Below are 22739 nucleotides of genomic sequence, written 5' to 3'. Positions count from 1 at the left end.
TCAGCCAGCAAATGAGGAATTAATTCAGTACTGTCATTCTGATTGTCTGGCTGCTGCAGGAGAGAGTAGTTGTATCTTTGTTGAGAAAAATGCTTGATGACGTTCAACAGTGAGTGGAGGCGAAGGTAAAACATACATCTCCGTACTTCCGCGCGCTTTACGCCAAGTTTCACACGCCTTTCTTTTCTTCGTTATAATAACGAAGCCACTAGTCAGACAGCCTTATATTGTTTTTCATATAGAATATGACTCGTGATAGTATTCATAACTTGTTAACCACGTGCTCAGGAGGAAAATGGCCAGAATTATAGACTCAGATCCTGATGGAGCTGAGGCTGACACCTGGCAGCAGTGCTGGGCCTGTGCCTCCTCTCCCGGTGGTCTGGACAGACACCGCCCTTTGTGCTCTCAGTCGTATTCTGATTGCATTGATTAATTCCGTGGTCTTCCTAGTATTATGTGTCAGAGACCTAATTTCTGTCTACATGGTATTTCTTTTTGGCATTTCCATGGTTGACCCCTCGCTTCTTTCTTCCCTTCCGTGACCTCAGAGCTTGACTTTTCGGCCGTCTTGACTGGCTCTGACTGTCCATTCTTTGCCAGTGTCCCCTGGAGCTGATTTACTCACCTTGGTTCTCAGCCTCCCATGCAGCACCCAGGTGACTTCAACCCTCAGCTATGTGGGACCACCACCTGTATTCTCGTGACAGCCGGATGTCTGTTTCCAGCCCAGCCTTCCCCTGGCCTTCCGAAGCATGGTGCCAATAATAACTGGCAGGACTCTCACTCAGCTCAGTGCGAAGGTGAGAGGTGCTTTCATGAGCTGATGATTGGAAGCTTGACATTTTCTGTCCTTAAAAACATCAACTAGACTATTTTCATCAACCTGATAATTATGTTTCAAATGTTTGTTTTGTTTTAGAAGACAAGATAGGAGGGCCTGCTATTTACAAGCATGCATTTGCAAATAACATATTTTGCTTGTGAACAGTTATGATTCCTAAAAACTGAAAAAATTAGATTGGAGGGTGGGAGGGGAGAAGAGGGTTGAGCAGGCAGTGTTCAGGCTGTAGTGCCACCAAGCCAGTCACCCAGTGAGAGGCTCCTGGCCCATTCACGCCACAGGGAGGTTGTAGTGGAGTCACCCTTGGCCAGCCTGGTTGCAGCGGGGGCAGCGCTGCCAGCCCCGCTCCTTGACGGGAATCTGAGTGGTGAGTTCTCACGGCCACCCTGTTGCCTTTCCAAATAACACTCTGGCCAGTAGTATGGGGGGCGGAGTTGGTCATCATGACCTCAGTGTCAGCTGGCGTGATATATAATTGTACACAGAACTAGGCAGATTCACATATCTGGTAATTGCCCAGAATGTTCATGTTGTCTGCATTTGAAGGAACTGAGTATCAGGCGGTGTGTTGGGTGTCTAAGAGCGGAAGCCAGAGAGTGGCGTCACGAAGCAAGGATGAGTCACCTGCTGTCAAACAGTGCAGCCTCCCGCTCCGGCAGCGTTTCACCTCATGTAGCCTGGGATAATGGTTGTTTGTCCGGTTCCTGAAGACATGTCAGTCACCAGCACTGTCTACTCTGATAGGCCCACCACTATCCAGCAGAACTCTGCTCCCTGCTTTTGCAGTTCTGGCATCAGAATCTAAGTGTTAGCAAGGACATGGGAGCCCCTAATTTGAGTCCTCTTTATAGCATCTCCAAAAAGTGGTCCTTCTGTTTTTTTTTTTTTTTAAATAGGAGACTCAGTGCTAAGGTATCATGCTTCCGTTTCTGAATCAGTATTACTGAGGCAAAGTTTTCTTCCTGTAACTTCCCTCTGCTGTTCCCCATTTTGCCCTCTAGAGCCGTGTAGAATGAACTGTTCTCCTTTCTACATGATAGTCCTTTAAATATTTGTAAATTGAAGCCATTCTTTATGCATTAAGTCCCCAGTTATTTTTGTTTGTTTTCTCTATTCATGGCTATTTGTCAACGTTTCTCTTAAAACATGGAGCTCAAGCTTAAGCGTGACACCCTAAGTAGAGTCTGGCCAGCGTGTCGCCGTCTTATTACCTTTCTCTGCCTGAACTCCGTACTTGTATTGATGTAGCCACATCCATGTATTGATCCTACCAGGGGCCAGAACTTGGAAGTCATTTTCCATTACACTTTGGGCAATGTTTTCACTACTGACTGCAGGACTTTACATTTGTTTGCATTAAATTTAATTTTGTTATATGTGTAATGTGATTCAAATATTTTAGTCATACAGGATTATTTTGTATGTTCATAGATATTAGTTACATTATATACTAATTTCAGGTGATATGAACTGAACTATAATGCATTAAACTTAAAATAATAGTAATTATTATTACTATATAATATATTGCCATTAATATATTGAGCCCTTCCTGTGTGTCAGGCACGATACTAAGTATTGTACATAGGCTGTCTCATTTACTCTTTAAGAAAATAAGTATTGTTATGTATTTTATTGATTAAGAAAACAATTTAATAAATTTTAGTAACTGTCTAGAATTATGATGTCTAAAATTTTATACAGCTTGCAAACGAGTTATCCTGCCATGGTTTGTGGGTACTGCCAGAAGATACAAGATTCCTGGGTCAGAGATAAAGGACTTTATTAATCACAGCAACAGCTATAGCCAAAGGGTCAGCATCTGACCCAGTTTCCTGAGTCCCAGCTCCCACAGGCTGACACGAAGAGGCCAGTGACACCTGTACATGCAGTGGGTTGCAGTACAGGCAATGAACACTGAAGTCAGGGGGCCCAAATCTTTTATTATGAGCAGTAAGCTTGCCTGTTCTCTGCCCAAGAGAAGTACTTATTTTTATTATAACGAACAATGAATCAGTTTGCCCTTTGCTCTGGAAGAAGACACTATCTTTATCTTCCAAGTCTGTTTGCTCTAGAAACGTCCATGAAAAGATAATCTAGAGTAAAGGGAGTCAGTGCCTCAGCTCACAAAAAGCACAAAAACACAGAGATCTATGGAGATTTCTCTTTGTATAGTAACTTCCGGGTGAGGTGAGGAATCAAACCCAAGCATGCTGACACCAGAGCTCGTGCTCTTTCTCTTACCTGGAAGATATTTTATAGATCAGTCAATTCTCCCTATTTAGATTTGTGTCTTCTTTTTAAAGCAGTACTTATTAAGGCCTATTATATGCCAAGCACTGAAGAGGCCATGGCAAATCATAGAGCCCTGTACTCAAGGAGCTCTCAGTGTAGCAGAAAAGACGAGCGCTCTAATGGATAATTAGGATTCATTGTGATAGGCTGGAGGTATGTACAACAGGCTGTATGAGTATCTACCTAATATCTCTAAAACCTAAAATAACTTTCACATCAAAGAAATGTACAATTAAGACAAATGTACAATTAAGTATCCAGTTGCTTATGGACCCGTTTTAATACTGTCACCTTAGGACCTAGGTTTTTCTGTTAGGTTTACTCAGAAACTCTTTAATAGATGACAAATGTGACAAACTACAAAAGCGCCTGAGTGCATTCTTCCTGTGCTCACTTATGGAACCTAAAAATTCTACTAGTAGTCATGCAGCTGATTGTCACAGTGGGTATTTATTCTAATTATAGTACTAAGTGAAACAGATCATTGCCTTTCTCTCCCATTCACTGACTCTCTCTAAGATCTCAGGACTGTCAGCAGTGTGATTTCATTCCCCATCACAGTCACTCTTAGTGAAGTAGAGTAATAGCAACAGAACCACAGGAGTAGTGAAAGAAACATATTCTGGGTTCTAGGGAAGAGAGAATTGATGTGGAATGGGAACTGTGAACCTTGGAGGTTTTTAAACTGTTCCACTCCTTAGATGTCCTACCCTTTAAAAACTTGAACAGCTCTTGAAGAATGAACAAGTGTTCCTCAAACACTGAGTGTCAGCACTTACTCCAGCCATGCTGTTGCTAGCCTGGGGGTTGGTCATCAGGTACAGAGTTACATGAGACATGTCCGAGGGGCTTTTCTCCAGGGAACTCCTGAAGAGCAGAGACCACCACATGTCATCAGAACTCAGGCACTCTCATAAGTGAAGGCCAGGTTCATGGGACGCACAGTCAGTTGCCCACTTGGCATGGTCCTGAACACAGTTCAGAAAGGAGACCCTGCCTGCGCATCTCACATCTACACTCCACCCAGTATGCCATAGATTCACGCCCAGGAGCAGCTCTGGGGAAGACCTTTGGATAAGGAATGTGATGAGGAGAATGGAGATGGAAGGCTACCCTTGTGTAACACCGCTAGCTGTTCCTGCATGTGTGTGCATGTCCACGAAGGCGTGTGCTTGGGTGTGCTTAATTGTATGTGTGCACATGTATGTATATATTTCAAGAAAACATGGAAATGTTACATTTGATTAAGCATATAAAGTGTTTAAATTTTAGGTAATACTATTAATAATCAGCCTGTTATGCCCTACTGGGTAACTACGTTTCCTGATGCTGTTACCTGCCACAGGAGCATGTTCTTGTCCTAGACTGACTTTACCCCTTCACAGTATCTAGGTGAGCCATTTGTTGATCCATAGGAAAAAAAAAAAAAGGAACAAAGAATGGGACTGAATGCTGCGGCTCTTCCTCCATGAGGGATCTCGGGGAGCCTGCCTTGTGGTCCTCCCATGTCCTTTGAAGGTCCTCCACCAGTGTCAGGCCTGTAGCTTTATTTTTGGGACTGGGAAGTTCCGGCAGAAGTGGCCCTTAGACATTCCTTCCGGAAGCATTCCAAGTTCCGCCTTTCTAAACCTTGTTGAAGATTATGTCAAGTGGGCAACAGGTCGTGTGCCGAGTGGCCCTGGGCGTCAGCCGCCTGATAGACCTCGTTTCTTAGGTGCCTGAGTTTGGATCACACGTGGTGGATTCCTTTTCCACTTGTTCACGTCACCATTCCCATACTGAGTGCCTTCTGGGGGTCCCTGTGCAGCGCCCCGTACGCAGCTTTGCTGTGCTTTCCTGCGTGTGCATCCTGCGTGTGCCTCTGGGTGGAAGGCCGCACGTGCGTGGGTGTGACTCCCTGAGCGGCGTCCGGATCCACACCGCATGTGTGTTGCCGTGTGTGCCTACCAGCCAACTCCTTTCAAACAGGCTTTTAGTGAAAAGGCAAAATAGTGTCGCCTGTTTAACAAAGCCTTTAAATTCCTCATAAACTACTAGTAATTTTTTAAAAAGAGAGTTTTCCTGTTTATACCCTCTTGGAACGCAGTGGAATCGTGTGGTCCTGTGAGTGGCCCCAGCCCCGTGACACTTTATTACCTCATTGGACTATTACCCTATTTTAAAATCTACCGTGGAAATGTTCTGGAGGACTTCAGTGTGCCAGGCATAGCTGCTGAGACAAAATGGCACGCTGTTCCCTCTAGACACAGCGACGTCTTCCTGCCAGCTGCACCCGTGTCCCGCCCTACCCTGCTCTGTCAATTTCAGATGAGCACAGCGCACCAGGTAGACAGGACCCCGTTGGGCCTGGGGCCAGTATTCATGTGGATTGTGCTTTTTGAAAGGATCTCCCTGTGAACTTTTCTTGTTTCCAGGTCAGGATAGGAGTTTAACTTAGATATTTAGGAAAATGTTGAAAATAAAGATTGTAGTTCACGCTGATTAAGAAGAAAATATGTTACTGTTTTCTCCCTGGACATTGTCAGCGCCCAGTCCACCCCCTCGGCCTTGCCGTGTGTAGAAAAGGCTGAGGCTGGGTGTGGCCTGGCACAGAGGCTCTCCCAGGTCCATCCAGGCAGATCCAAGGAGGGACTGAGGGCCATCGTCCCCTTACCTGCACGTCCCCCTGTGCTGCCCCTGGCTTGCTCCAGGGGGACGGCTCCTGAGGACCATCGTCCCCTCACCTGCACGTCCCCCTGTCCTGCCCCTGGCTGGCTCCACAGGGACGGCTCCTGAGGGCCATCGTCCCCACACCTGCATGTCCTCCTGTCCTGCCCCTGGCTGGCTCCACGGGGACGGCTCCTGAGGGCCATCGTCCCCTCACCTGCACATCCCCCTGTGCTGCCCCTGGCTGACTCCACAGGGACGGCTCCTGAGGGCCATCGTCCCCTCACCTGCACGTCCCCCTGTCCTGCCCCTGGCTGGCTCCACAGGGACGGCTCCTGAGGGCCATCGTCCCCTCACCTGCACATCCCCTGTGCTGCCCCTGGCTGGCTCCACGGGGACGGCTCCTGAGGCCGTGCTTCCCCAGCGCCTGCCAGCCTTGCCCAGGCCAGCGGTGGCCTCTGCACCCTTTCTCCCACTTTAATTTCCTGGACTCACGGATTTCTACGGGTTTGGATCTCCTCCTGTAAAGAGCCCAGGCTTTCCTGGGTTGCTATTCACAGGGTGCTGGGGGTCCTGTGGCACACAGCAGCTCCATTGGAAAGAGCAGCCATGTGCCCAGAACATATGATTCATTTTAAGGCATAGAGAAGAAATCCGCATTGTTTTGAGTGTACACATGCAGCTGCTGTCGTTTGGCTATGAGCAGATGTTAGACCTCCAAAAGCTTTGCTGATCATTAAAATACTAACAGTTAGTGTTTTACCCCAGCCGTAGGTTCTGTTTACTGTAAATTTGATTTTAATGGTGCCTCTGTGCAGTTACTGAGAAGTGGTTTGCTTTCTACCTTCCTACAAAAGTGTCTACAATGAAGACAAATGTCTGTTTCCTCTCATTTCCTCGGGAACGATATGAAGATACTATAATATAGAGGAAATATAAACATGACTACAAAAGTGAATGTCAGTTTTTTTATAGGGTTTTGCCAGAAAAACAAAAAGGAAACAAGTTTAATCTGCCTTGTTAGCCTTTTAAAGTCAGCCTTGTTAGAGCCATGCCCTCCAGCAGAATTGGTTGGGCTTATTTGCAGAATTTTACCTTTTAAGGTGTGTATAATATGTACAACTTTTGAAAAATAGGCCTCGTGTCCTGATACTGTTCACCTGCATTGGGAGTTCACAGACTGTCAGAGGACACTTAGGAAAAGGTCGTTGGGATTCCTGATTTTCTGATTCCATAATGAAAAAAGAATGCCCGTTCCAGTTTATTACGTCTTTAAGTCAAACGGAGGCAGCCTTCAGTAAGCAGGGGCTGCTATTTGTCTGGCAGAGTTTGAAGGTCTTCTGGTGGCCTCGCTCCTGCAGGACTGACATTCCGCAGCTCTTTTCCAAGCCGGGAATCCCCCCCATACAAAGCCTGAAGGGCGCGGTTACTGCTCTCGGCTGTTGTCACTAATAACTAACTAACACGTGTTGCTGCACAGGAGCAGCCAGGCTTGCACTGGAAGGAGAGGCAAGGGTGCCTCCAAGAGGGACACCCCCGTTCCCAGTGGCCAGGACTCTGACCTCAACCCCCAGAAACATGTGCAGAGTGAGAGATGCGCCCCGTGTTGATACCCGCCTGGGTTCCCCTCCACCACCCCTCCCCTTGCTTTGTCCCAAATAGGACTGAAGACGTTTGAGCGCTTTCTGCTGGCACATCGACTGGCTGTTCATGGGTAAATGACCAGATCAGAGCACTTCACAGCCTAATTTTAAAGTGCCATCTCGTCACCCTCCATGAAACTCGATGACACTGTTTCTGTCACCTGAGTTCAATTTCCAAAGGTGCGTGGTTGTGCATGGTGACGTATCGGTGTAGCTCGTAGGCCTCTGCACAGCAGAGAAACAGTTAACCGCTGCCCTTCCTCTCCACCCCACAAAGCCTGTCAAGATAACCTTAAAGCATGCATTCTTATCTTACTGAGGGAGATTTGTGTGCATGACTTCCATTACTGTTAGATCTTCATGCATGAAAATGATAATATATACCTAAGGGTCTGATATAATACAACATTTCCTGGGGTTTGTGACTTTAAAGGTAAAATATTGTCTTTTGTTCTTTGTCACTCTTCAGTGCCCATGGAAATATCTCGGCCCATGGAGACTGTTCTTGGTAAAGTTAGAAACCTGGCTGATCATGTATTTCGAACTCGAGATAAAATTTAGTCTTTGTTTTTTGTGAATATCCAAAATTCTTTTCAGGGGTCTGCTATGATTGTCTTCAGTGGCTGCCAGTGTTAAATGTAGCACCCCATGGCAATTAAGAAAAAGGAACTGAAACTTTTGGTACCCAAATTTCTGCCCTGGTTTATTGTAAATATTCCTTCCCCAAAAATTGTGTGGTATATCCAAAGAAATTGTATATCTGAATTTATGTGAAGGAGTTTTTTGGAAATGGTGTGAACCTCAGTTAATTTTTACAGAAAAGCCATTCCCCCATCTCTTCTTAGAAAACAATGGCCTTCATGAAATGGGGGCACAGCGAAGACTTTACTGTCAGCCTTCAACACATTTTTGTACGTTTATATGTGTATACAGCAGATGGTTACCAAAACGCCTTTTACTGATTACACTGTGATGGGTGTCACTCATCCTTAGGACAGCCCCGTCAGCTTAGGTAGACCATAGCTTTAGAATGACCAAAACTAATCTGTCCTCTGAGATAAATCTCACTAGTTTTGCTATCATGTTTAACATTCACGTCAAAGACTACAAATAATTCTTAATCTTGTATTTCAAGTAACTTCTTTGTTTCTGTTTTGTGTGTGAATTTTGGTAACACTGACCAGAATGTGTTTCTAACTGTTGAAAATAATGGAGAGACAAGAGGTACAGACCAACCTGTGTTCTTAAAAAATAAAAAAAGGAGAAATTGCCATTTGGTTGCTGGAGTATAAAACTAAGAGGTGACTCTGTCCCATGTTATACCAGAGTCATACTCTTTCTTTAATCCTGGTCCCTAAACCATTTGATTGGAGTTTTCCCTTCCAGAACTTCAGGAAGTTCATTGTTTAGTTCAAGAAGTAGCTCAAAGGCAGGGAGTCCCCATAATATGTCCTGGTGTTAACATGGAAAGCATCATGTCTTCAAAACCAGTTTCTAGTGGGAGCTCTGTAACAGGACATCCTGCACAATGCCAGGGAACTCTCATTGTCTACAAGATGAATAAATTATAGAGCAATTATTGATATCGATTTGACTGGCTAAACTATTGGTGACTGCTATTGTAAGAATAATGTATTCCCTGCTTGGAAATTTCTAAAAGGTTATATTTCATTGAATTTTAATTTGTCATTTTTCCTGCTTTCACTTGAGAAACTTATAAGCTTTTGTGACATTAAAATATGGCTCCAATTTATTAGCATAATCTGTTAATATTGTTTCATTTTAATAGACATTAAGTATGATTTCTTAACATTCTTGTTAAAATTACATCTTAAAATTGAAGGCAAGAAAAATTATATGTGGCTTAAGAATTGCAATGTCATGTGTGTCCCAAATTTTTATATGAAAAGTATTATTTTTTTAATCACACTGTATTCAAGGTACTTTCACTATGACAATGAACCAACCCAGCATTCTCAAGCTTCCTGGGCCTACCAAAGTAAAAGATCTGAAGTATACCCAGTGTCGGAGATGTAGCCTAGCAATGTATCGACATTTAGTACCATTTCAAGAGAAGCTTCGAAATTTGAAATAAATGCTGACTCGTAGCAGCGAAGTGGTTTACATAGGATATTAGCACAGGCTTTTGTAGGCATTAGGCATTTCACCCGACTACATGTCTTTTTAATGCCGTCTTTATCTGCTACGTGATGCATGAAATCTACTTTCAGTTTTAGATCTGCTAGCAACCTTTGACCCCTTTAGTGGAGACACAATGTGACCTTTCTATTGTCATCAGCTTTCATTCTCCTGAAAATTCTATGAATTTTTATTACAAGTTTTTTTTAAAACCAAGCTGAGGCTTCCACAAATTACTTGCCACAGATGAGATGAAGTTGTTGAAGGGGTGTTAGATAAGTTTTACAGCCAGCGTGTGTGCTGCTGAGGAGCCCAAGCCTGTGTCCTACAGTGTCATACACCAGTAACTGCTGAGCCTACTATTGGAGAAATACATCATTTTATGGAACATTGATTGTTCTATAAACCCAATGGAGTATTATGCTCTATGATCAAACCATTTAGATTGTGTGTAGAGCACAGAAAATGCCATATTCAGGATGGTACTAAAAGTGCCATTTGTGTATTTTATGGATGTCATTACAGGGGAAACTTCTCTCTGTAGGCCCTGTTTACTGCAAAATTTTTTAGTCTGTAATGACATTTTTCATTCACAACGTATGCCTTCAAGAGAGGGGGCCCTTGTTTTATTTTTTTCATTCGGGTTTACTGCACAAATTCTGTACATTTTAATTAAATGTAAGCTTAACAAAAGCATAAGGTATTTATTCTGTAGGAAAAAATGATGGCAGTAAGGAAAGAACAGCACGCACACACCAAGGAAGCAGTCACGTACCAGCCCTGTGCCGCCCCAGAAGCACACTGCACGGCAGAAGGGCGCCCTGAGCACGGTTTTGGGGTGTGGAGTCTCTGCAGCTTAACCCCTCCACCCCCGCATAATGGAGCTTGTGTTTTTCCACGCTGGAGACGTTGGCTTCAAGAACGCAGAAGGAGCCGCAGCTTCATAGGCATTCCAGAGCAGCCAGCTGACCTCGACATCCTCTCGCCAAAAGCAAACCCTCAGACACCCCAGTAACTACCTGTTTATTCCATCCAAGCTGTGAACTTTCAATGCATTCAGCTCTGAGAAGGGAGTAAAATATCTTGGTGCTCACAAAAGCAAACCGGCAGAAAGTGGGGACTTTGTATTTGGGCACGACGCTGCATTTTATTATCACTTGTGCCTTCTACGCAAAGAAGCTGCTTAATGCCCTATTGGAAACAGACCCAAAATGAATGATTTTAGGCACACCGTTTGGTTAGCTACTGTTATTTTACTGAAATCCTACAGTGACTTTTTAAAAAAGGTACTGGAATACAAACACCACATTCAGCATCCACGCTCCATTAAGGCTTGTGCGATTTTAGAGCCATAACAGTGACTAAGTAGTGAAGGATGCGCCCTGTACCACGTGCCTGTTTTCCAAACACTCCGTCCATTTGGCCATTTGCATTTGGTGAGCTTTACAGTTCATATTTACTAGAAAGAGCTCAAAAATGGAAGTTGATGTGCCCAGCAAATTCTTGGTCATAGCCCAGTTAGAGTTTAAAGTTACAGAAGAGATTCACATTAGTTTAAATGACACTTGAACTTCTACATAGCTCAACATTAATTCATTATGGTTGAAATGGAAGAATCTTCAGTGGGTGAATCTTTTTCAATCTGATTGAGGCTGTTACATTTTATAGGTGCTATTTTTCAAAGCAGTACTGACAGCACTCGAAGTTATTAAATTGCTGAATCAAAAGATGGACCTGCGCTCGCATTTATGAACTGTGATGGACTGGCTGGTTTGTGCGGCGCGGAGGTGAAGATGTTGGTGTTGCTAGGCTTCGTCACACGCCGCGCTGACAGCAGTATTTACCCATGCGGTTTACTTTAATGGTCTGGAAGTGGCTTAACCCACCTCTGGATTCAAATAAATTCAGTAAGTAGTTCAGAATAGCATAATTATCAGTGCTGCAAGGGATTCAAAGGATAATTCTACACCCAAGAGATTTTCTGTCCAGTTGCAGAGTAAAGAACAGAATTGCTTGGACTGGAGCATCCACCATTTCTTCCCTCGACTACCTAAGAGGAGGATGTTTGCTCTTTCTTTCCCAACTACAGTAGTTTCTTCTATCTTCTAATGAACCAGCAGTTTGTCCTTTTCTGTAGTTAAAATGAATAGGGGAGGGAATGACTGGGGAGGCTGCCTTCTTTGTTTTTGTGTCCTTATTTCTCTTTTTTTATAATTCTGAATTAGACTAAAAATGACATTTAAAATAGAGAACAGACAGAAACAAATCAAGGATGATGTGTGAAGATGGCTCTGGGTAATAGAGTAGGGACTGGGGAGAAATTGCAAGCATACCAGAGAAAGAATTTGTCAAGTACAGGAGGCAAAGATCTCTAGAGGTCCCAGCAGATGGCAAAGTGACCGGGGATCATCCACACATGCCTGGCTTACGCTTAGATGCAAAGGGGGCATGAATACAAGATTTGTGAGTGCCATCCTCGAGGCTTCTGATCTCTTCTGGGAGAGAATGTAGGAGGATCAAAGTTCAGAAGACAACCGTGAGACAGGCTGCAGTTCAGCCCCCACCCCGGGACCTGCACGCCCACCTCCTCTCAGCTTAGCTTTTAAACTCTGATCTTCCCTAGGGCAAGGCACCAGGCGGGGATGGGCACAGGTTGTTTCTTTCTGCAAAGTGGAAAGAGTGGCAAGGTAGGTAGGAAGGAGCTCTGTCTCCAGGCACATGGCCAGGCAGACCCTTTCAAAGGCTCTGCATTGGTTCTCTCAAAACTCTTGACCACACGTGACCTTTGGAAGGTCCCCAGGCATCCGCACGGCAGGCATACGCAGGTTGAATACCTGGAACCGCTACCACCAGACCTCAGGAAGAGGAAGTCGTGTTCAGGAAGCGCCTGTTACCTGCAGCACACAGAGGGGAAGCCAGCAGCCCCACTGAGTGGCGCCCAGTTGTTCTCTGTCCTTGGTTGGGGGTAACCAAGAGAAAACAGGGTGCACTCTAATTAGGGAATTTGCTCAGCTAGACTCAAACATTTTGGAGCCTCTTCCGGGAAGGGTGAGTCGGCCTTACACATGAGGGCGAGGCCAGGCCTGGCTCACCCCTGGGGTTTCCTAGCCGACTACATCTGCTCATGCTCGGGTTCCGTGGGTGCTGAGCAAGGACACAGGAGGATCTCCTGGTAGCTCTTTTTTTGACCTAAAATTTTGTAACCTTTCTAAGATTCACACTTTACAGAGTTCCCTGAGAAAGTACTTCACAGTTAATTAATACTTTCAAATCCAGGACCGTGCACCTCCAGCCTGGGTAAGAGCTGGGGCGTGTCCTCTTGGTAAATATGGTTTAACAATTTCCACCGATCCTGCCTGAGATGTACCCACAGGAAGACAGGCCTTGTCTGGGATCTGTGCTCAGAATTAACTCGGTATTGAAAGAAATGCTTTCTTGAGGAACACCACCAATATGCTAAGCAAAACTGTTGACTCTGTTCTGAAGAGATGCTAGCAATAAATGATCTCTAACAATTCTTAATCCTTTTTTCCCTTTTGGTAAGGTTAAAAGATGCTGTTAAGAAACTGACCCCCTTAAAGACAATAGAGCAGAATATCTCAAAAATGTGGCTGCTGTTGAGATATGGAAACGTTCGCTATAGATCATCTGTAGATCATTCTCTTATTTACGAAGGATGGAGTCGATTCAAAAACTGATGGAAAATTGGGATCTAAAGAAGAAAACAGGAAGTCTGTTTAAAGAGTCCATTTCTTTTTTATGAAAATAAAGTTTGCCATTTCCAGCCCTGTTTTACCCACAAGGCGGGGAGCGGCAGCATTGCTCTGAGCCGCCAGTGACATTGAGGAGGGTGTGACATGCACCTGGGCGTGTGCCCTCGCACAGCACCTCCTATCCCCGCCGTCCTTGTGCCACCATAGTTTTCTTTGTGCAGCACAGATGGCAGCTGCAGTCCCTGGCCCGAGAGCTCCTACAGCAGGCCAGGCCTTTCAGATCCCACTGGTCACCAGAGCCGCGGGCACCAGCCACCCGCCCTGGGTATCCCTTTGACAAAGGGCAGACTGTGAAGGGCATGGGATGGCCCCAGACCAGGGATATGCCCAGCTCCAGCTCTCCCTCTTCACTCCCGTCCCCGCCCACCCCTTCTTTTCTCTCCTGGTCTCCCCTATTGCCTCTGCCCAGGCACCAAGGGGCTTATGGTATTTTCTACACACATTGTTTCTACTAAGGCATTTGGGGCTGGCACTTCAGATCCTAAATTTCTTACCTTCTGTTACAGTCCTACAGTTTTCCTGCTGAAAACATCTAGCCACTCCTTCTCTCTGCAGCCCATAGCCCAGGTTTCTTAGTGCAGGGCAGAGGAAGCCTGGGGCAGCCCACTCTGAAATGAGCAAATTCTTCTCCAGACAGCCCCAGCCTTCTGCTGTCCTGAGGCCTGGAAGCACCATGGGGACAGCCTTCCTGCCTCTGCCTGGCCCGTCGCTGCTTCTGTCTGGGAGGCCTTGTCCTCCTAGCCCTGAAGAGATGGCTTGAATCTTGTCCCCAAGACAGGGTTCTCTTTTGCATCTTTACCGAATATTCTTTCCTGAATGTGCGGCCCGTCTCCGTGCAGTGCCTGTCACCTTACGTTTATCCCACACATTCGGCAAACACATCTTTGTTGATTATTTGTTCCATGCCAGGCACTGCCCAGAAGATGGACAGAGAGGAGGAATGTGAGTCCGGCCCCTCGAAGCCCACCACGCAGTTCCACAGCGTGGGCTCCCTCTCAGTCCCTGAGTGCCCAGCACCCTGCAGAGTGCCCTGCAGCTGCCAGGATGCAGTGACTCACATGGCCGCACAGGCCGCCTGCCTAGGTTCAGCGCCTGAAACATTGTGGATCTTCAATAAATATTTGTTGCATTAAACTTTTACAGCTGTGTTTATTGATATTTTAAAAAATTTAATATGCAAGGCTTTCATCCCTTTTGTTGAATAAACAAATATACCATATATAATATTTGGTCATTAAAAAAAGATTTTCCTTTGGGTTTGGAGGTACTGCTGCTGGCTGTGTGCTGAACGTTACTTACCACCCATGACTGAATGCATTGTTACAAAAGAAATGATGGTGGCAGGGAGGAGGATGTCCAGCCTCCTTCCCCAGGCACTGGAGAGGCACACACCCCTGCAAAGAGTTGTATTGGACAGCTCACCCAGGGCTGGGGAGTTGCACGTCCAGCATTGACTGTGTGTGTTCTCGAGCCGAGAGCCCGCCTGCAGATGCCCATGGAGGCCTCTGGCCCCACTGATACTTGCACCATAGAGATCTCCTCGGGGTTTGGAATGGGGGTCATGGTGTCTCTGCTAAGGCCTTAATGCTTCTGCAGAAGAAGTGTCTTTCTTATAAGCCTACAAGTCTTTTTTTCCAGGCTCTAACTGGTCCCTGTCTCCCTTAGGCATTGTTTCCAAGTCCTACGAGTGCCGTCTGAAGGGACAAGGAGCCACCTTCGTGGAGACAGACAGCCCCTTCACTGCAGCAGCCCTGGCAGAAGAGCCGCTCGTCAAGGAGAAGCCCCTGAGGAGCAGCAGGAGGCCAGCACCGCCCCCCGAGCAGGTGCAGCAGGTCATCATCTTCCAGGGCTACGATGGGGAGTTTGCCCTGGACGCCTCCGTGGAGGAGACAGCCGCCGCCACGCTGCAGACGCTGGCCATGGCCGGCCAGGTGGCCCGGGTGGTGCACATCACGGAGGATGGCCAGGTCATTGCCACCAGTCAGAGCGGGGCACATGTGGGCAGCATGGTGCCCGGGCCCATCCTCCCTGAGCAGCTGGCCGATGGAGCCACCCAGGTGGTCGTCGTGGGAGGCTCTGTGGAAGGCCACGGCATGGATGAGTCCCTCAGTCCAGGTGGCACTGTGATACAGCAGGTGACCAAGCAGGAGATTTTAAACCTCTCGGAGGCTGGAATGGCTCCCCCCGAGGCGTCATCAGCCCTGGATGCATTGCTCTGTGCGGTCACTGAGTTAGGGGAGGTGGAGGGCAGGGCAGTGCTGGAGGAGCAGGGCAGGCCTGGCCCCAAAGACGTGCTGATTCAGCTGACCGGGCAGGAGGTCTCCCGCATGGCTGCCAACCCCGAGTCTCCCGAGATCCAGATGTTCCCAGAAGCCCAGGAGAGCCCGTCCACCATGGAGGTGCTCACCCAGGTGGTCCGCCCCTCAGCGGCTGTGGCCTCTCAGGAGCGGGCACAGGTGGCCTTCAAGAAGATGGTCCAGGACGTCCTCCAGTTTGCTGTGTGTGACACGGCTGCAGCCGGCCAGTTGGTCAAGGACGGTGTCACCCAGGTGGTGGTGAGCGAGGAGGGTGCTGTCCACATGGTGGCCGGGGAAGGCGCCCAGATCATCATGCAGGAGGCACAGGGCGAGCACATGGATCTGGTGGAGTCGGATGGGGAGATCTCACAGATCATCGTGACAGAGGAGCTGGTCCAGGCCATGGTGCGGGAGTCCAGCAGCGGCTTCCCCGAGGGCGCCACACACTACATCGTGACAGAGCTGCCGCCAGGGGTTGAGGACGAGACAGGCGTGTACTCCCACACTGTGCTGGAGGCCACAGACTCGCAGGAACTCCTGCAGGCTGGGGCCACACTGGGCACGGAAGCCGGGGCCCCAAGCGGGGCGGAGCAGCTGGCCAGTGTGGTCATCTACACACAGGAGGGCTCCCCGGCCGCAGCGGCCATTCAGAGCCAAAGAGAAAGCAGCGAAGTCCAGGAAGCGTGAAATGTGGCACCTTTACTCAGCACAGGGCAGGTTGGGAGGGTTCAGCTTCAGTGGGGCTGTATATCTTGAGCTTCCTCTGAAACCTTCAAAACCATGAGGATGAGGCTTCTCTGAGCCCTGAGCGTGCACTCCCAGTGAGAGTCACACCGGCCACCAGCAAGGCACCCACAGAGGGTACCGTGGGCTGGGCCTCAGAGAGCCAGCTGCCGAGTGCATGGGAGGGCCGGCCCGCCAGGGCCCTTTGGTCAGTGGCCTCCCCCTTTGTCCTGGCCGTTGTGCTGAAGAGAAGCCAAGTGTTGTCAGTGGTTTCTTCCTCTCAAGTGTTATCCCATTTCAGTTATCAAAGGGTCGTGGCCATGGGAAAGGCCGGTGCCCCTCATGGCCGGGGCGCGTCTGCTCGTGTAGTCAGCATGCAGCTGCCTTAACATTTCATTCTCCACTGGGTTAAAAATCGCAGCCGCAAGTGTTACCATCTGGAAGCATTCCTTTCCCTTGCTTTTTTTTTTTTTAATTTTAGAATAACAGTGTCCCCAGACCAAAGGAAGCCTACTAGCTCATTTCATGTATAAATTTCCTCTCTTCAAACAGTTTCGATGGATTCATTGCTCTGGTCACATTCTGCATAAAAGAAATCCTCTTAAGCCTATGGTTAAAAAAAGCCTTGAAGTTTCTATTCAATTAAAATATGTGTTGGTGAAGATATCCAATGCTTCCAATTTTGACTTCGTTTCATACAATAAAGCCTATATATGAAATGCACACTCTGGAAGATATTGTTTGTATCAATATTTTGCTTTTTATAACAAGGGTTTGTTCATATGATATCATTTTGGCAGAATTTCTTTGTGATTTCTGTCCATTTGAAAATGCTGACATTAAACATTAACACGTGGAGACTGTGCCCTGTGGCCCCTGCTGTGGCCCGCCAGCATGGTCTGGGTTTCCTTGTGGGTTCCCCTGTGGCCCCTGCCGTGGTCTGCCAATGTGGTCTGGGTTTCCTTGTGGGTTCCCCTGTGGCCCCTGCCTTGACCCGCCATTGTGGTCTGGGTTTCCTTGTGGGTTCCCCTGTGGCCCCTGCCTTGACCCGCCATTGTGGTCTGGGTTTCCTTGTGGGTTCCTCTGTGGCCCCTGCTGTGACCCGCCAGTGTGGTCTGGGTTTCCTTGTGGGTTCCCCTGTGGCCCCTGCTGTGACCCGCCAGTGTGGTCTGGGTTTCCTTGTGGGTTCCCCTGTGGCCCCTGCCGTGGCCCGCCAGTGTGGTCTGGGTTTCCTTGTGGATTCATCTGTGGCCCCTGCTGTGACCCGCCAGTGTGGTCTGGGTTTCCTTGTGGGTTCCCCTGTGGCCCCTGCCGCAGCCTGCCAGCGTGGTCTGGGTTTCCTTGTGGATTCATCTGTGGCCCCTGCCGCGGCCCGCCAGCGTGGTCTGGGTTTCCTTGTGGATTCACTGCAACTGTTGGATGCAAGTTTTTGTTGCAGTCATTTGTTTCCTGATATAATTGCTCATATTCTTTTCCAAAACTGTAAAATACTCTTCCTCAAATGCAAAGGTTGTTTTGTTCTGTTTCTGTTTTCTCTGAAATAAAATTATAGCATTAAAAGATCGCAATGGCATGTTATTTTCAGCAGCCAGTGGTGGGCAGCTGTGACAACCGAGGGGCACCCCGGCGCCTGTGGCTGGTGGCTTCTCGCTCCTTCTCAGCCTCCAGATGACGCTGAGTGCTGCCGCGCATGCCCTGCAGCCTGATACTGTTTCTCAGCGTCTGGCAAATGGCCCAGATGCATTATGGTGACAATAACATATTCTATCACGGATAGAATCTAGAAATCGCAAAAAGCAGACATGAGAGGAAAGGAGAATGGTCCCTTCTTTGTTTAAATACAAGGACCGTTGAAAATCTCTTCCTGAGAGAGCATGGGGACCAGCCCACACTTTGACCAGTTCAGAAGCAGAACCCGCCCCTTCCTAGTGCCCTTCTCACTGCGGAGCTCTGTCCACTCTATGCCACCTCCCTTTAGACAGCCACCCCTCCAAAAAAACAACTAAAGGTAAAATTTCAGGGCTGACACTGAGATCCGTAATTAGCTGAGTGTGACTTGCTCATGTTTCTTAACAATGGCAGGGCCATTCAGGACTTCTTAAGCACTGTCTTCAGCAAACAGTGACAGGATCAAGGTGACCTTTACAAAGTGATGGCCCTCGCCAGGCTTCTCATACATGTTAAAAAAAAAAAAAAAGGAGGGGGGATGTTTTTCCGTGGAAATATTTCTTCTTGATCAGTCCTCCCGTTAGCGGCAGCCCGCGGTCCTCAGCTCAGATGCTAATTCCTAACCGTGCTTGGTCCTGTGTGGCTAACCTTTCTGCTGCAGTCCGGGGTGTTGGCACTGACATGCTGCAGTTTACCGTTTGTGATTTATTTAGGATAAATATGTCTCAGGTGGCATTTAATCCTTCAGAAAACCAATGTAGCCTGCAGTGTCAAACCAGCAATCACGTTGTATGCACAATGAAAAGAGCAGGCCTTTGCATAAAAAAAAATTGTACAGAAGGTGTTTCTAGGCTCAGAAGGATTGCAGAGGCTTCACTAAGCCATTGTATCCTGTAATTACCTATAGAGCTAGGTTAATGTTACCTCTCTCTTCTCTCTCATTACACAACTATTGGAATGTAAAGGGGTTTAAGAAGCACACACACAAATGTGTGCCTCAGAATAATGAGGCATAGCGGGTTTTGTGAGCAAGGGACATTCATTGTGGCATGGATGGTCTATGAAAAAGACACAAGCTTATGGCTTTCCTTGTGATTTTTGCCAGAGAATATGACAGAACTTTAAAGTTAAAAAAAACAGGCAAATGAAGTATTTACTTGGTGACTAATCCAGAAAGGCCACATTTGTATTAAGCTGCAGCCAATTAAACGGTGGAGCCTCAAGGACGCCCAGCACGCGAGGAAGATCAGACGGCCCGAGGCAGCGGGGAGACGTGGTTCAGACCTCGGCTGCCATGGCAGAAGTCGAGTGGTGCTCTCTGTACCCGCTAGAAAGTTACAGAGCAAGATAGTTTCCATACAAAGGAAGTTGTAATCATGTGCGGTTGCGTTCATGAAACAGACTCAAGCAGGCATCATTCTGGGATGCCAGGCCTCACCAAGCAGTTGGCATGGAAGAAGCGAAGATGCTGCCCTAAAACGTGTCCCACGCACCACAGAACAAGCAGGCAAGCGCTTGCCACCTAATACAGAAATCCTTCTGCTACATGGTTTGCTTTGAGGAACCAACTAAATGTGCCAAGGTTCTGTCAGTGCGTTGCTGGAAATTCCAAAGTCATCTATAAACTCTGTTCAGAAATGAGACACCAGAGTGTTACAGAAAAGCCAGAGCTGGGCAGTAGTCACAGTGGTAAAACCAGATTTATTCAGGAAAATGGCAGTGGGGGGAAAATGTCCTGGGCACATAACTGGGCTCGGTTCTGAGTAAGTGAGCAAGCGGAGGTTTAGAGCCAGGAAGTGTGGGGCGGGGGCTGGTGTTTGGAAGATGACTGGAAGGATGGATGCATGGGGGAAGGGGAGTCTCTAAACCCACAGGACTGGTTCTTGCTGAAGCCGGGCCAGACCATCAGATTCCACCTGAGACGGAGGGGGTGTCACAGCATAAGGAACCTGGTTAGATCTCCAAACATGGCGGGTTAGGGTTAGGTTCTGACCAGGGTTTCTGGCTAGACCTATTTGGCAGGGTCCTTTCTGAAGCTGAATTTTACAAGGAAGTACACAAATGGGAAAGTTCAGTTAAGCAAAGCTCTGTCAAAAGTCCTAGGAGGTGGACAGTGAGGCGTCCCGGTCATCTCCACCCGATTGCCTCGAGGGGCACAGCGAGGCCTCGCAGGGCCAGGCAGCCCCAGCCCACGTCTGCTGTAAGAAGCATGGGGCGGCTCCCCAGGGGACATTTGTGTCTCAGTCCTACCAAACTTCTTTTTCGTGGACAAAAGATAAAGTGATGGCGTAAGGAGAGCATCCGAGAACCAGCTGGGAATTCTGACCCAGAGCTGGTTCTAGGAAGAGAACTCGGGAACGAGAAAGGTCATTCACTTAGCAAACTAAAAAAGCTCTAAGTTTTCACTTCTTCTACTGTTTAATATTAGCCCATAATTTAAGACAGCGCACAGCTCACTTAAGCAACCTCCTCCCGTTCCATCTTGTTGAAGAATACAATTCGTTTTCTACTCCTCTAGGGTGATATCATTTTACATGAAGAAAAAAGTTCCCTCGGATGGCAGTTATACGTTTCGGAAGCACCTTCTAATCAGGGATTGGTGATTCATTATTAGCTTCAGCAGGCGATCCATCTGACATGTAAGGGGAAAAAATTAGCAGCTGTCACGGCATGATGAGTTAATTTCCTGATGGGCCTGACACCGAAAAGCCATTTGGAGACATGGCAAAGGCTGACAAGAAAACCTGGCGCTGCTTTATAATTGGAGATAAAGAAAGGGCAGAGAAACAGGCCGGGGAGGGCCCCCGGGTCTGCAGGCTGGGGGGCGCCTGTGAGCGCTGTGTGGTGGTGGGCCGTGGCCCGGGGCCCGGCAGGCTGCATCCAGGTCCAGGGTGGTCGCTGCTGCTCCCTCTGGGATGGGAGTGGCCCGAGGCCTGGCATTCTCCCAGAGAGGCAGAGCGTGCGTGCTGGCCTTTCCATGGTCACCTTCGTGATTTTCATAATCGGCGCTCAGGATTCCCATCGTGGGATGACTGTTCATCACCACGAGAAAGTAACCCATTAAATAAATACTGTGGAAACCCAGGCGGGCAGGACGGGTGGGCCTGGGGCAGCAGGTGGGATTCAGCCTGGCTTCCCTCGTCCCCCACCCCCACCCCCACCCCTTGAGCTACGCCTCCACAGGGCATCCATTGCAAGCCCAACAAGATGAAAAAACACTTTGTAGAAATATCCTGAAGATGGAAATTAGAGAAATCAGAGTATGAAGCCGGCTTTGAAATAACAGGCTGGATGTGCTGGTCTTCATGGGGGGAGGAGCTGTCTGCTGAAGGCTCAGCATGTGGCCTTCTAGAATCAGGCCCCCGCGTCTGCACCCTAAAACCCTCTGGTGATAAAACAAAGGGGCCCTGCCCATTACAGGCCAGGACACGTCGATGACTCTTGGCTTTCTTGGACTCTGGATCTGTAAAATCCACAAGGCAGAGGTGGGTCTTGAACCTCCTGCTTGAGGAGTAAGCCTGAGGGGAAGAACCTTCTTCCACCCAAGTGCGGGCGCTCTGCACACAGGACACAAGTCTGCTTCTCTCCAGGCTGGACTCAGAGGATGCCCCGCTGAAGAGCTCGCCAGCCGGAGGCAGAAGATAGCCCGCATGCGCCAGCTGTGGTCACAAAGCCCATTACCAGAATTAAATAAATCCGTTCTAAATCTCCCAGGCAAAGAATCATTTACTTCCTCCATGGCCCTGCATTTTCAATACCTTTTAATAAATTCTTTTAAAATGACCTAATTTCAACGTGGCTTTCAACTTCATAAAAAGATGATTTGTAACCAGGATAAACATGAACACGGGACCAGGCCTCTGTGTCAGTGCCACTTCGGTCCTCTCCAGGATCTCACGTTACCCTTCAAATAACTTTTTAAGTGGAAGAATAAAAACCAGCACAAAGTCAAGGTGTATTTTTTAATTTCCAAACTGAGCTCTGGTTTGAGCCAGAGCTTTCCGAGGCTGATCTGGGCTCCCACTTGTCCTGTCGGCATCGGGCCCCTCCTGTCCAGGAAGCCGTCGGGAGCCTCAGTTAGAAAGATGCCTCCCAGAGCAGGGCCACCTCTGTCCTCACCTCCACTGCTCCCCAGAGCCCCAGCACATCTGCAGAGCTATCATGACTGATGTGTAAATGGGGCCATAACCCCTGAGCACATGTGACGCCCAGGATCCGCTCCCTCCTTTCACCTGTGCTCCTGCTGCAGTTAACAGAGAGAGAAGACATTTTCACATCAGAGTTGCAACATATGGACCATGAGAGAGCATGGTGTTCCTAACCTATGCCCGGGAGCGACGCTGCGAGTGACTTTTCCGGTAAGAGTGGGGACTCACAGTGAATGTCCAAGGCACAGTCTCTCACCCATATTCAGAACGCCCTGGGAGGCAGGCAGGGTTCCGTCCACAAGGCCACATGTCTCCCACCTCCCCTGACCCCACTGCACGTCACAGGGCTCAGGTGCCTTATCCTTTCCCTCTAATTCCAGCTGTAAGCTCACACCCCACACACAGCCTCTGCACATCCATCTTCTGGCCCTGAGCAAGCACCCAGCAAGTTACTGTAGGTGGACGGATAAATACGTGGATCGTCAATCCGTCATCAGTTGATCCTGTCTTCTTCCTCACCTTCCTTTCTGTTGTTTTAGTCATAATCGTCTCAGATAACACAG

At 47.9% G+C, this 22739-nt stretch overlaps 1 protein-coding gene across 1 annotated transcript in view; it reads left to right on the top strand.

The window, feature by feature from the left end:
• ZNF407 (zinc finger protein 407) overlaps window positions 1-17083 on the top strand; it is a 459175-nt gene extending 442092 nt beyond the window's left edge. Inside the window, exon 9 of the mRNA XM_012465418.3 lies at window positions 15006-17083. Within this exon, the coding sequence (XP_012320841.2) occupies window positions 15006-16324 (1319 nt within the window). The 3' untranslated portion in view covers window positions 16325-17083. The remainder of the gene's footprint in view (window positions 1-15005) is intronic.
• The last annotated feature ends 5656 nt before the right edge of the window (window positions 17084-22739 follow it).

This window comes from Aotus nancymaae, unplaced genomic scaffold (assembly GCF_030222135.1).
Source record: "Aotus nancymaae isolate 86718 unplaced genomic scaffold, 86718_ANA_hifiasm-v0.15.2.pri h1tg000020l, whole genome shotgun sequence".
In the NCBI taxonomy this organism is placed as follows: domain Eukaryota; kingdom Metazoa; phylum Chordata; class Mammalia; order Primates; family Aotidae; genus Aotus; species Aotus nancymaae.
Note: the sequence above shows the minus strand (reverse complement) of the source record. Positions and strands in the feature narration are given on the sequence as shown.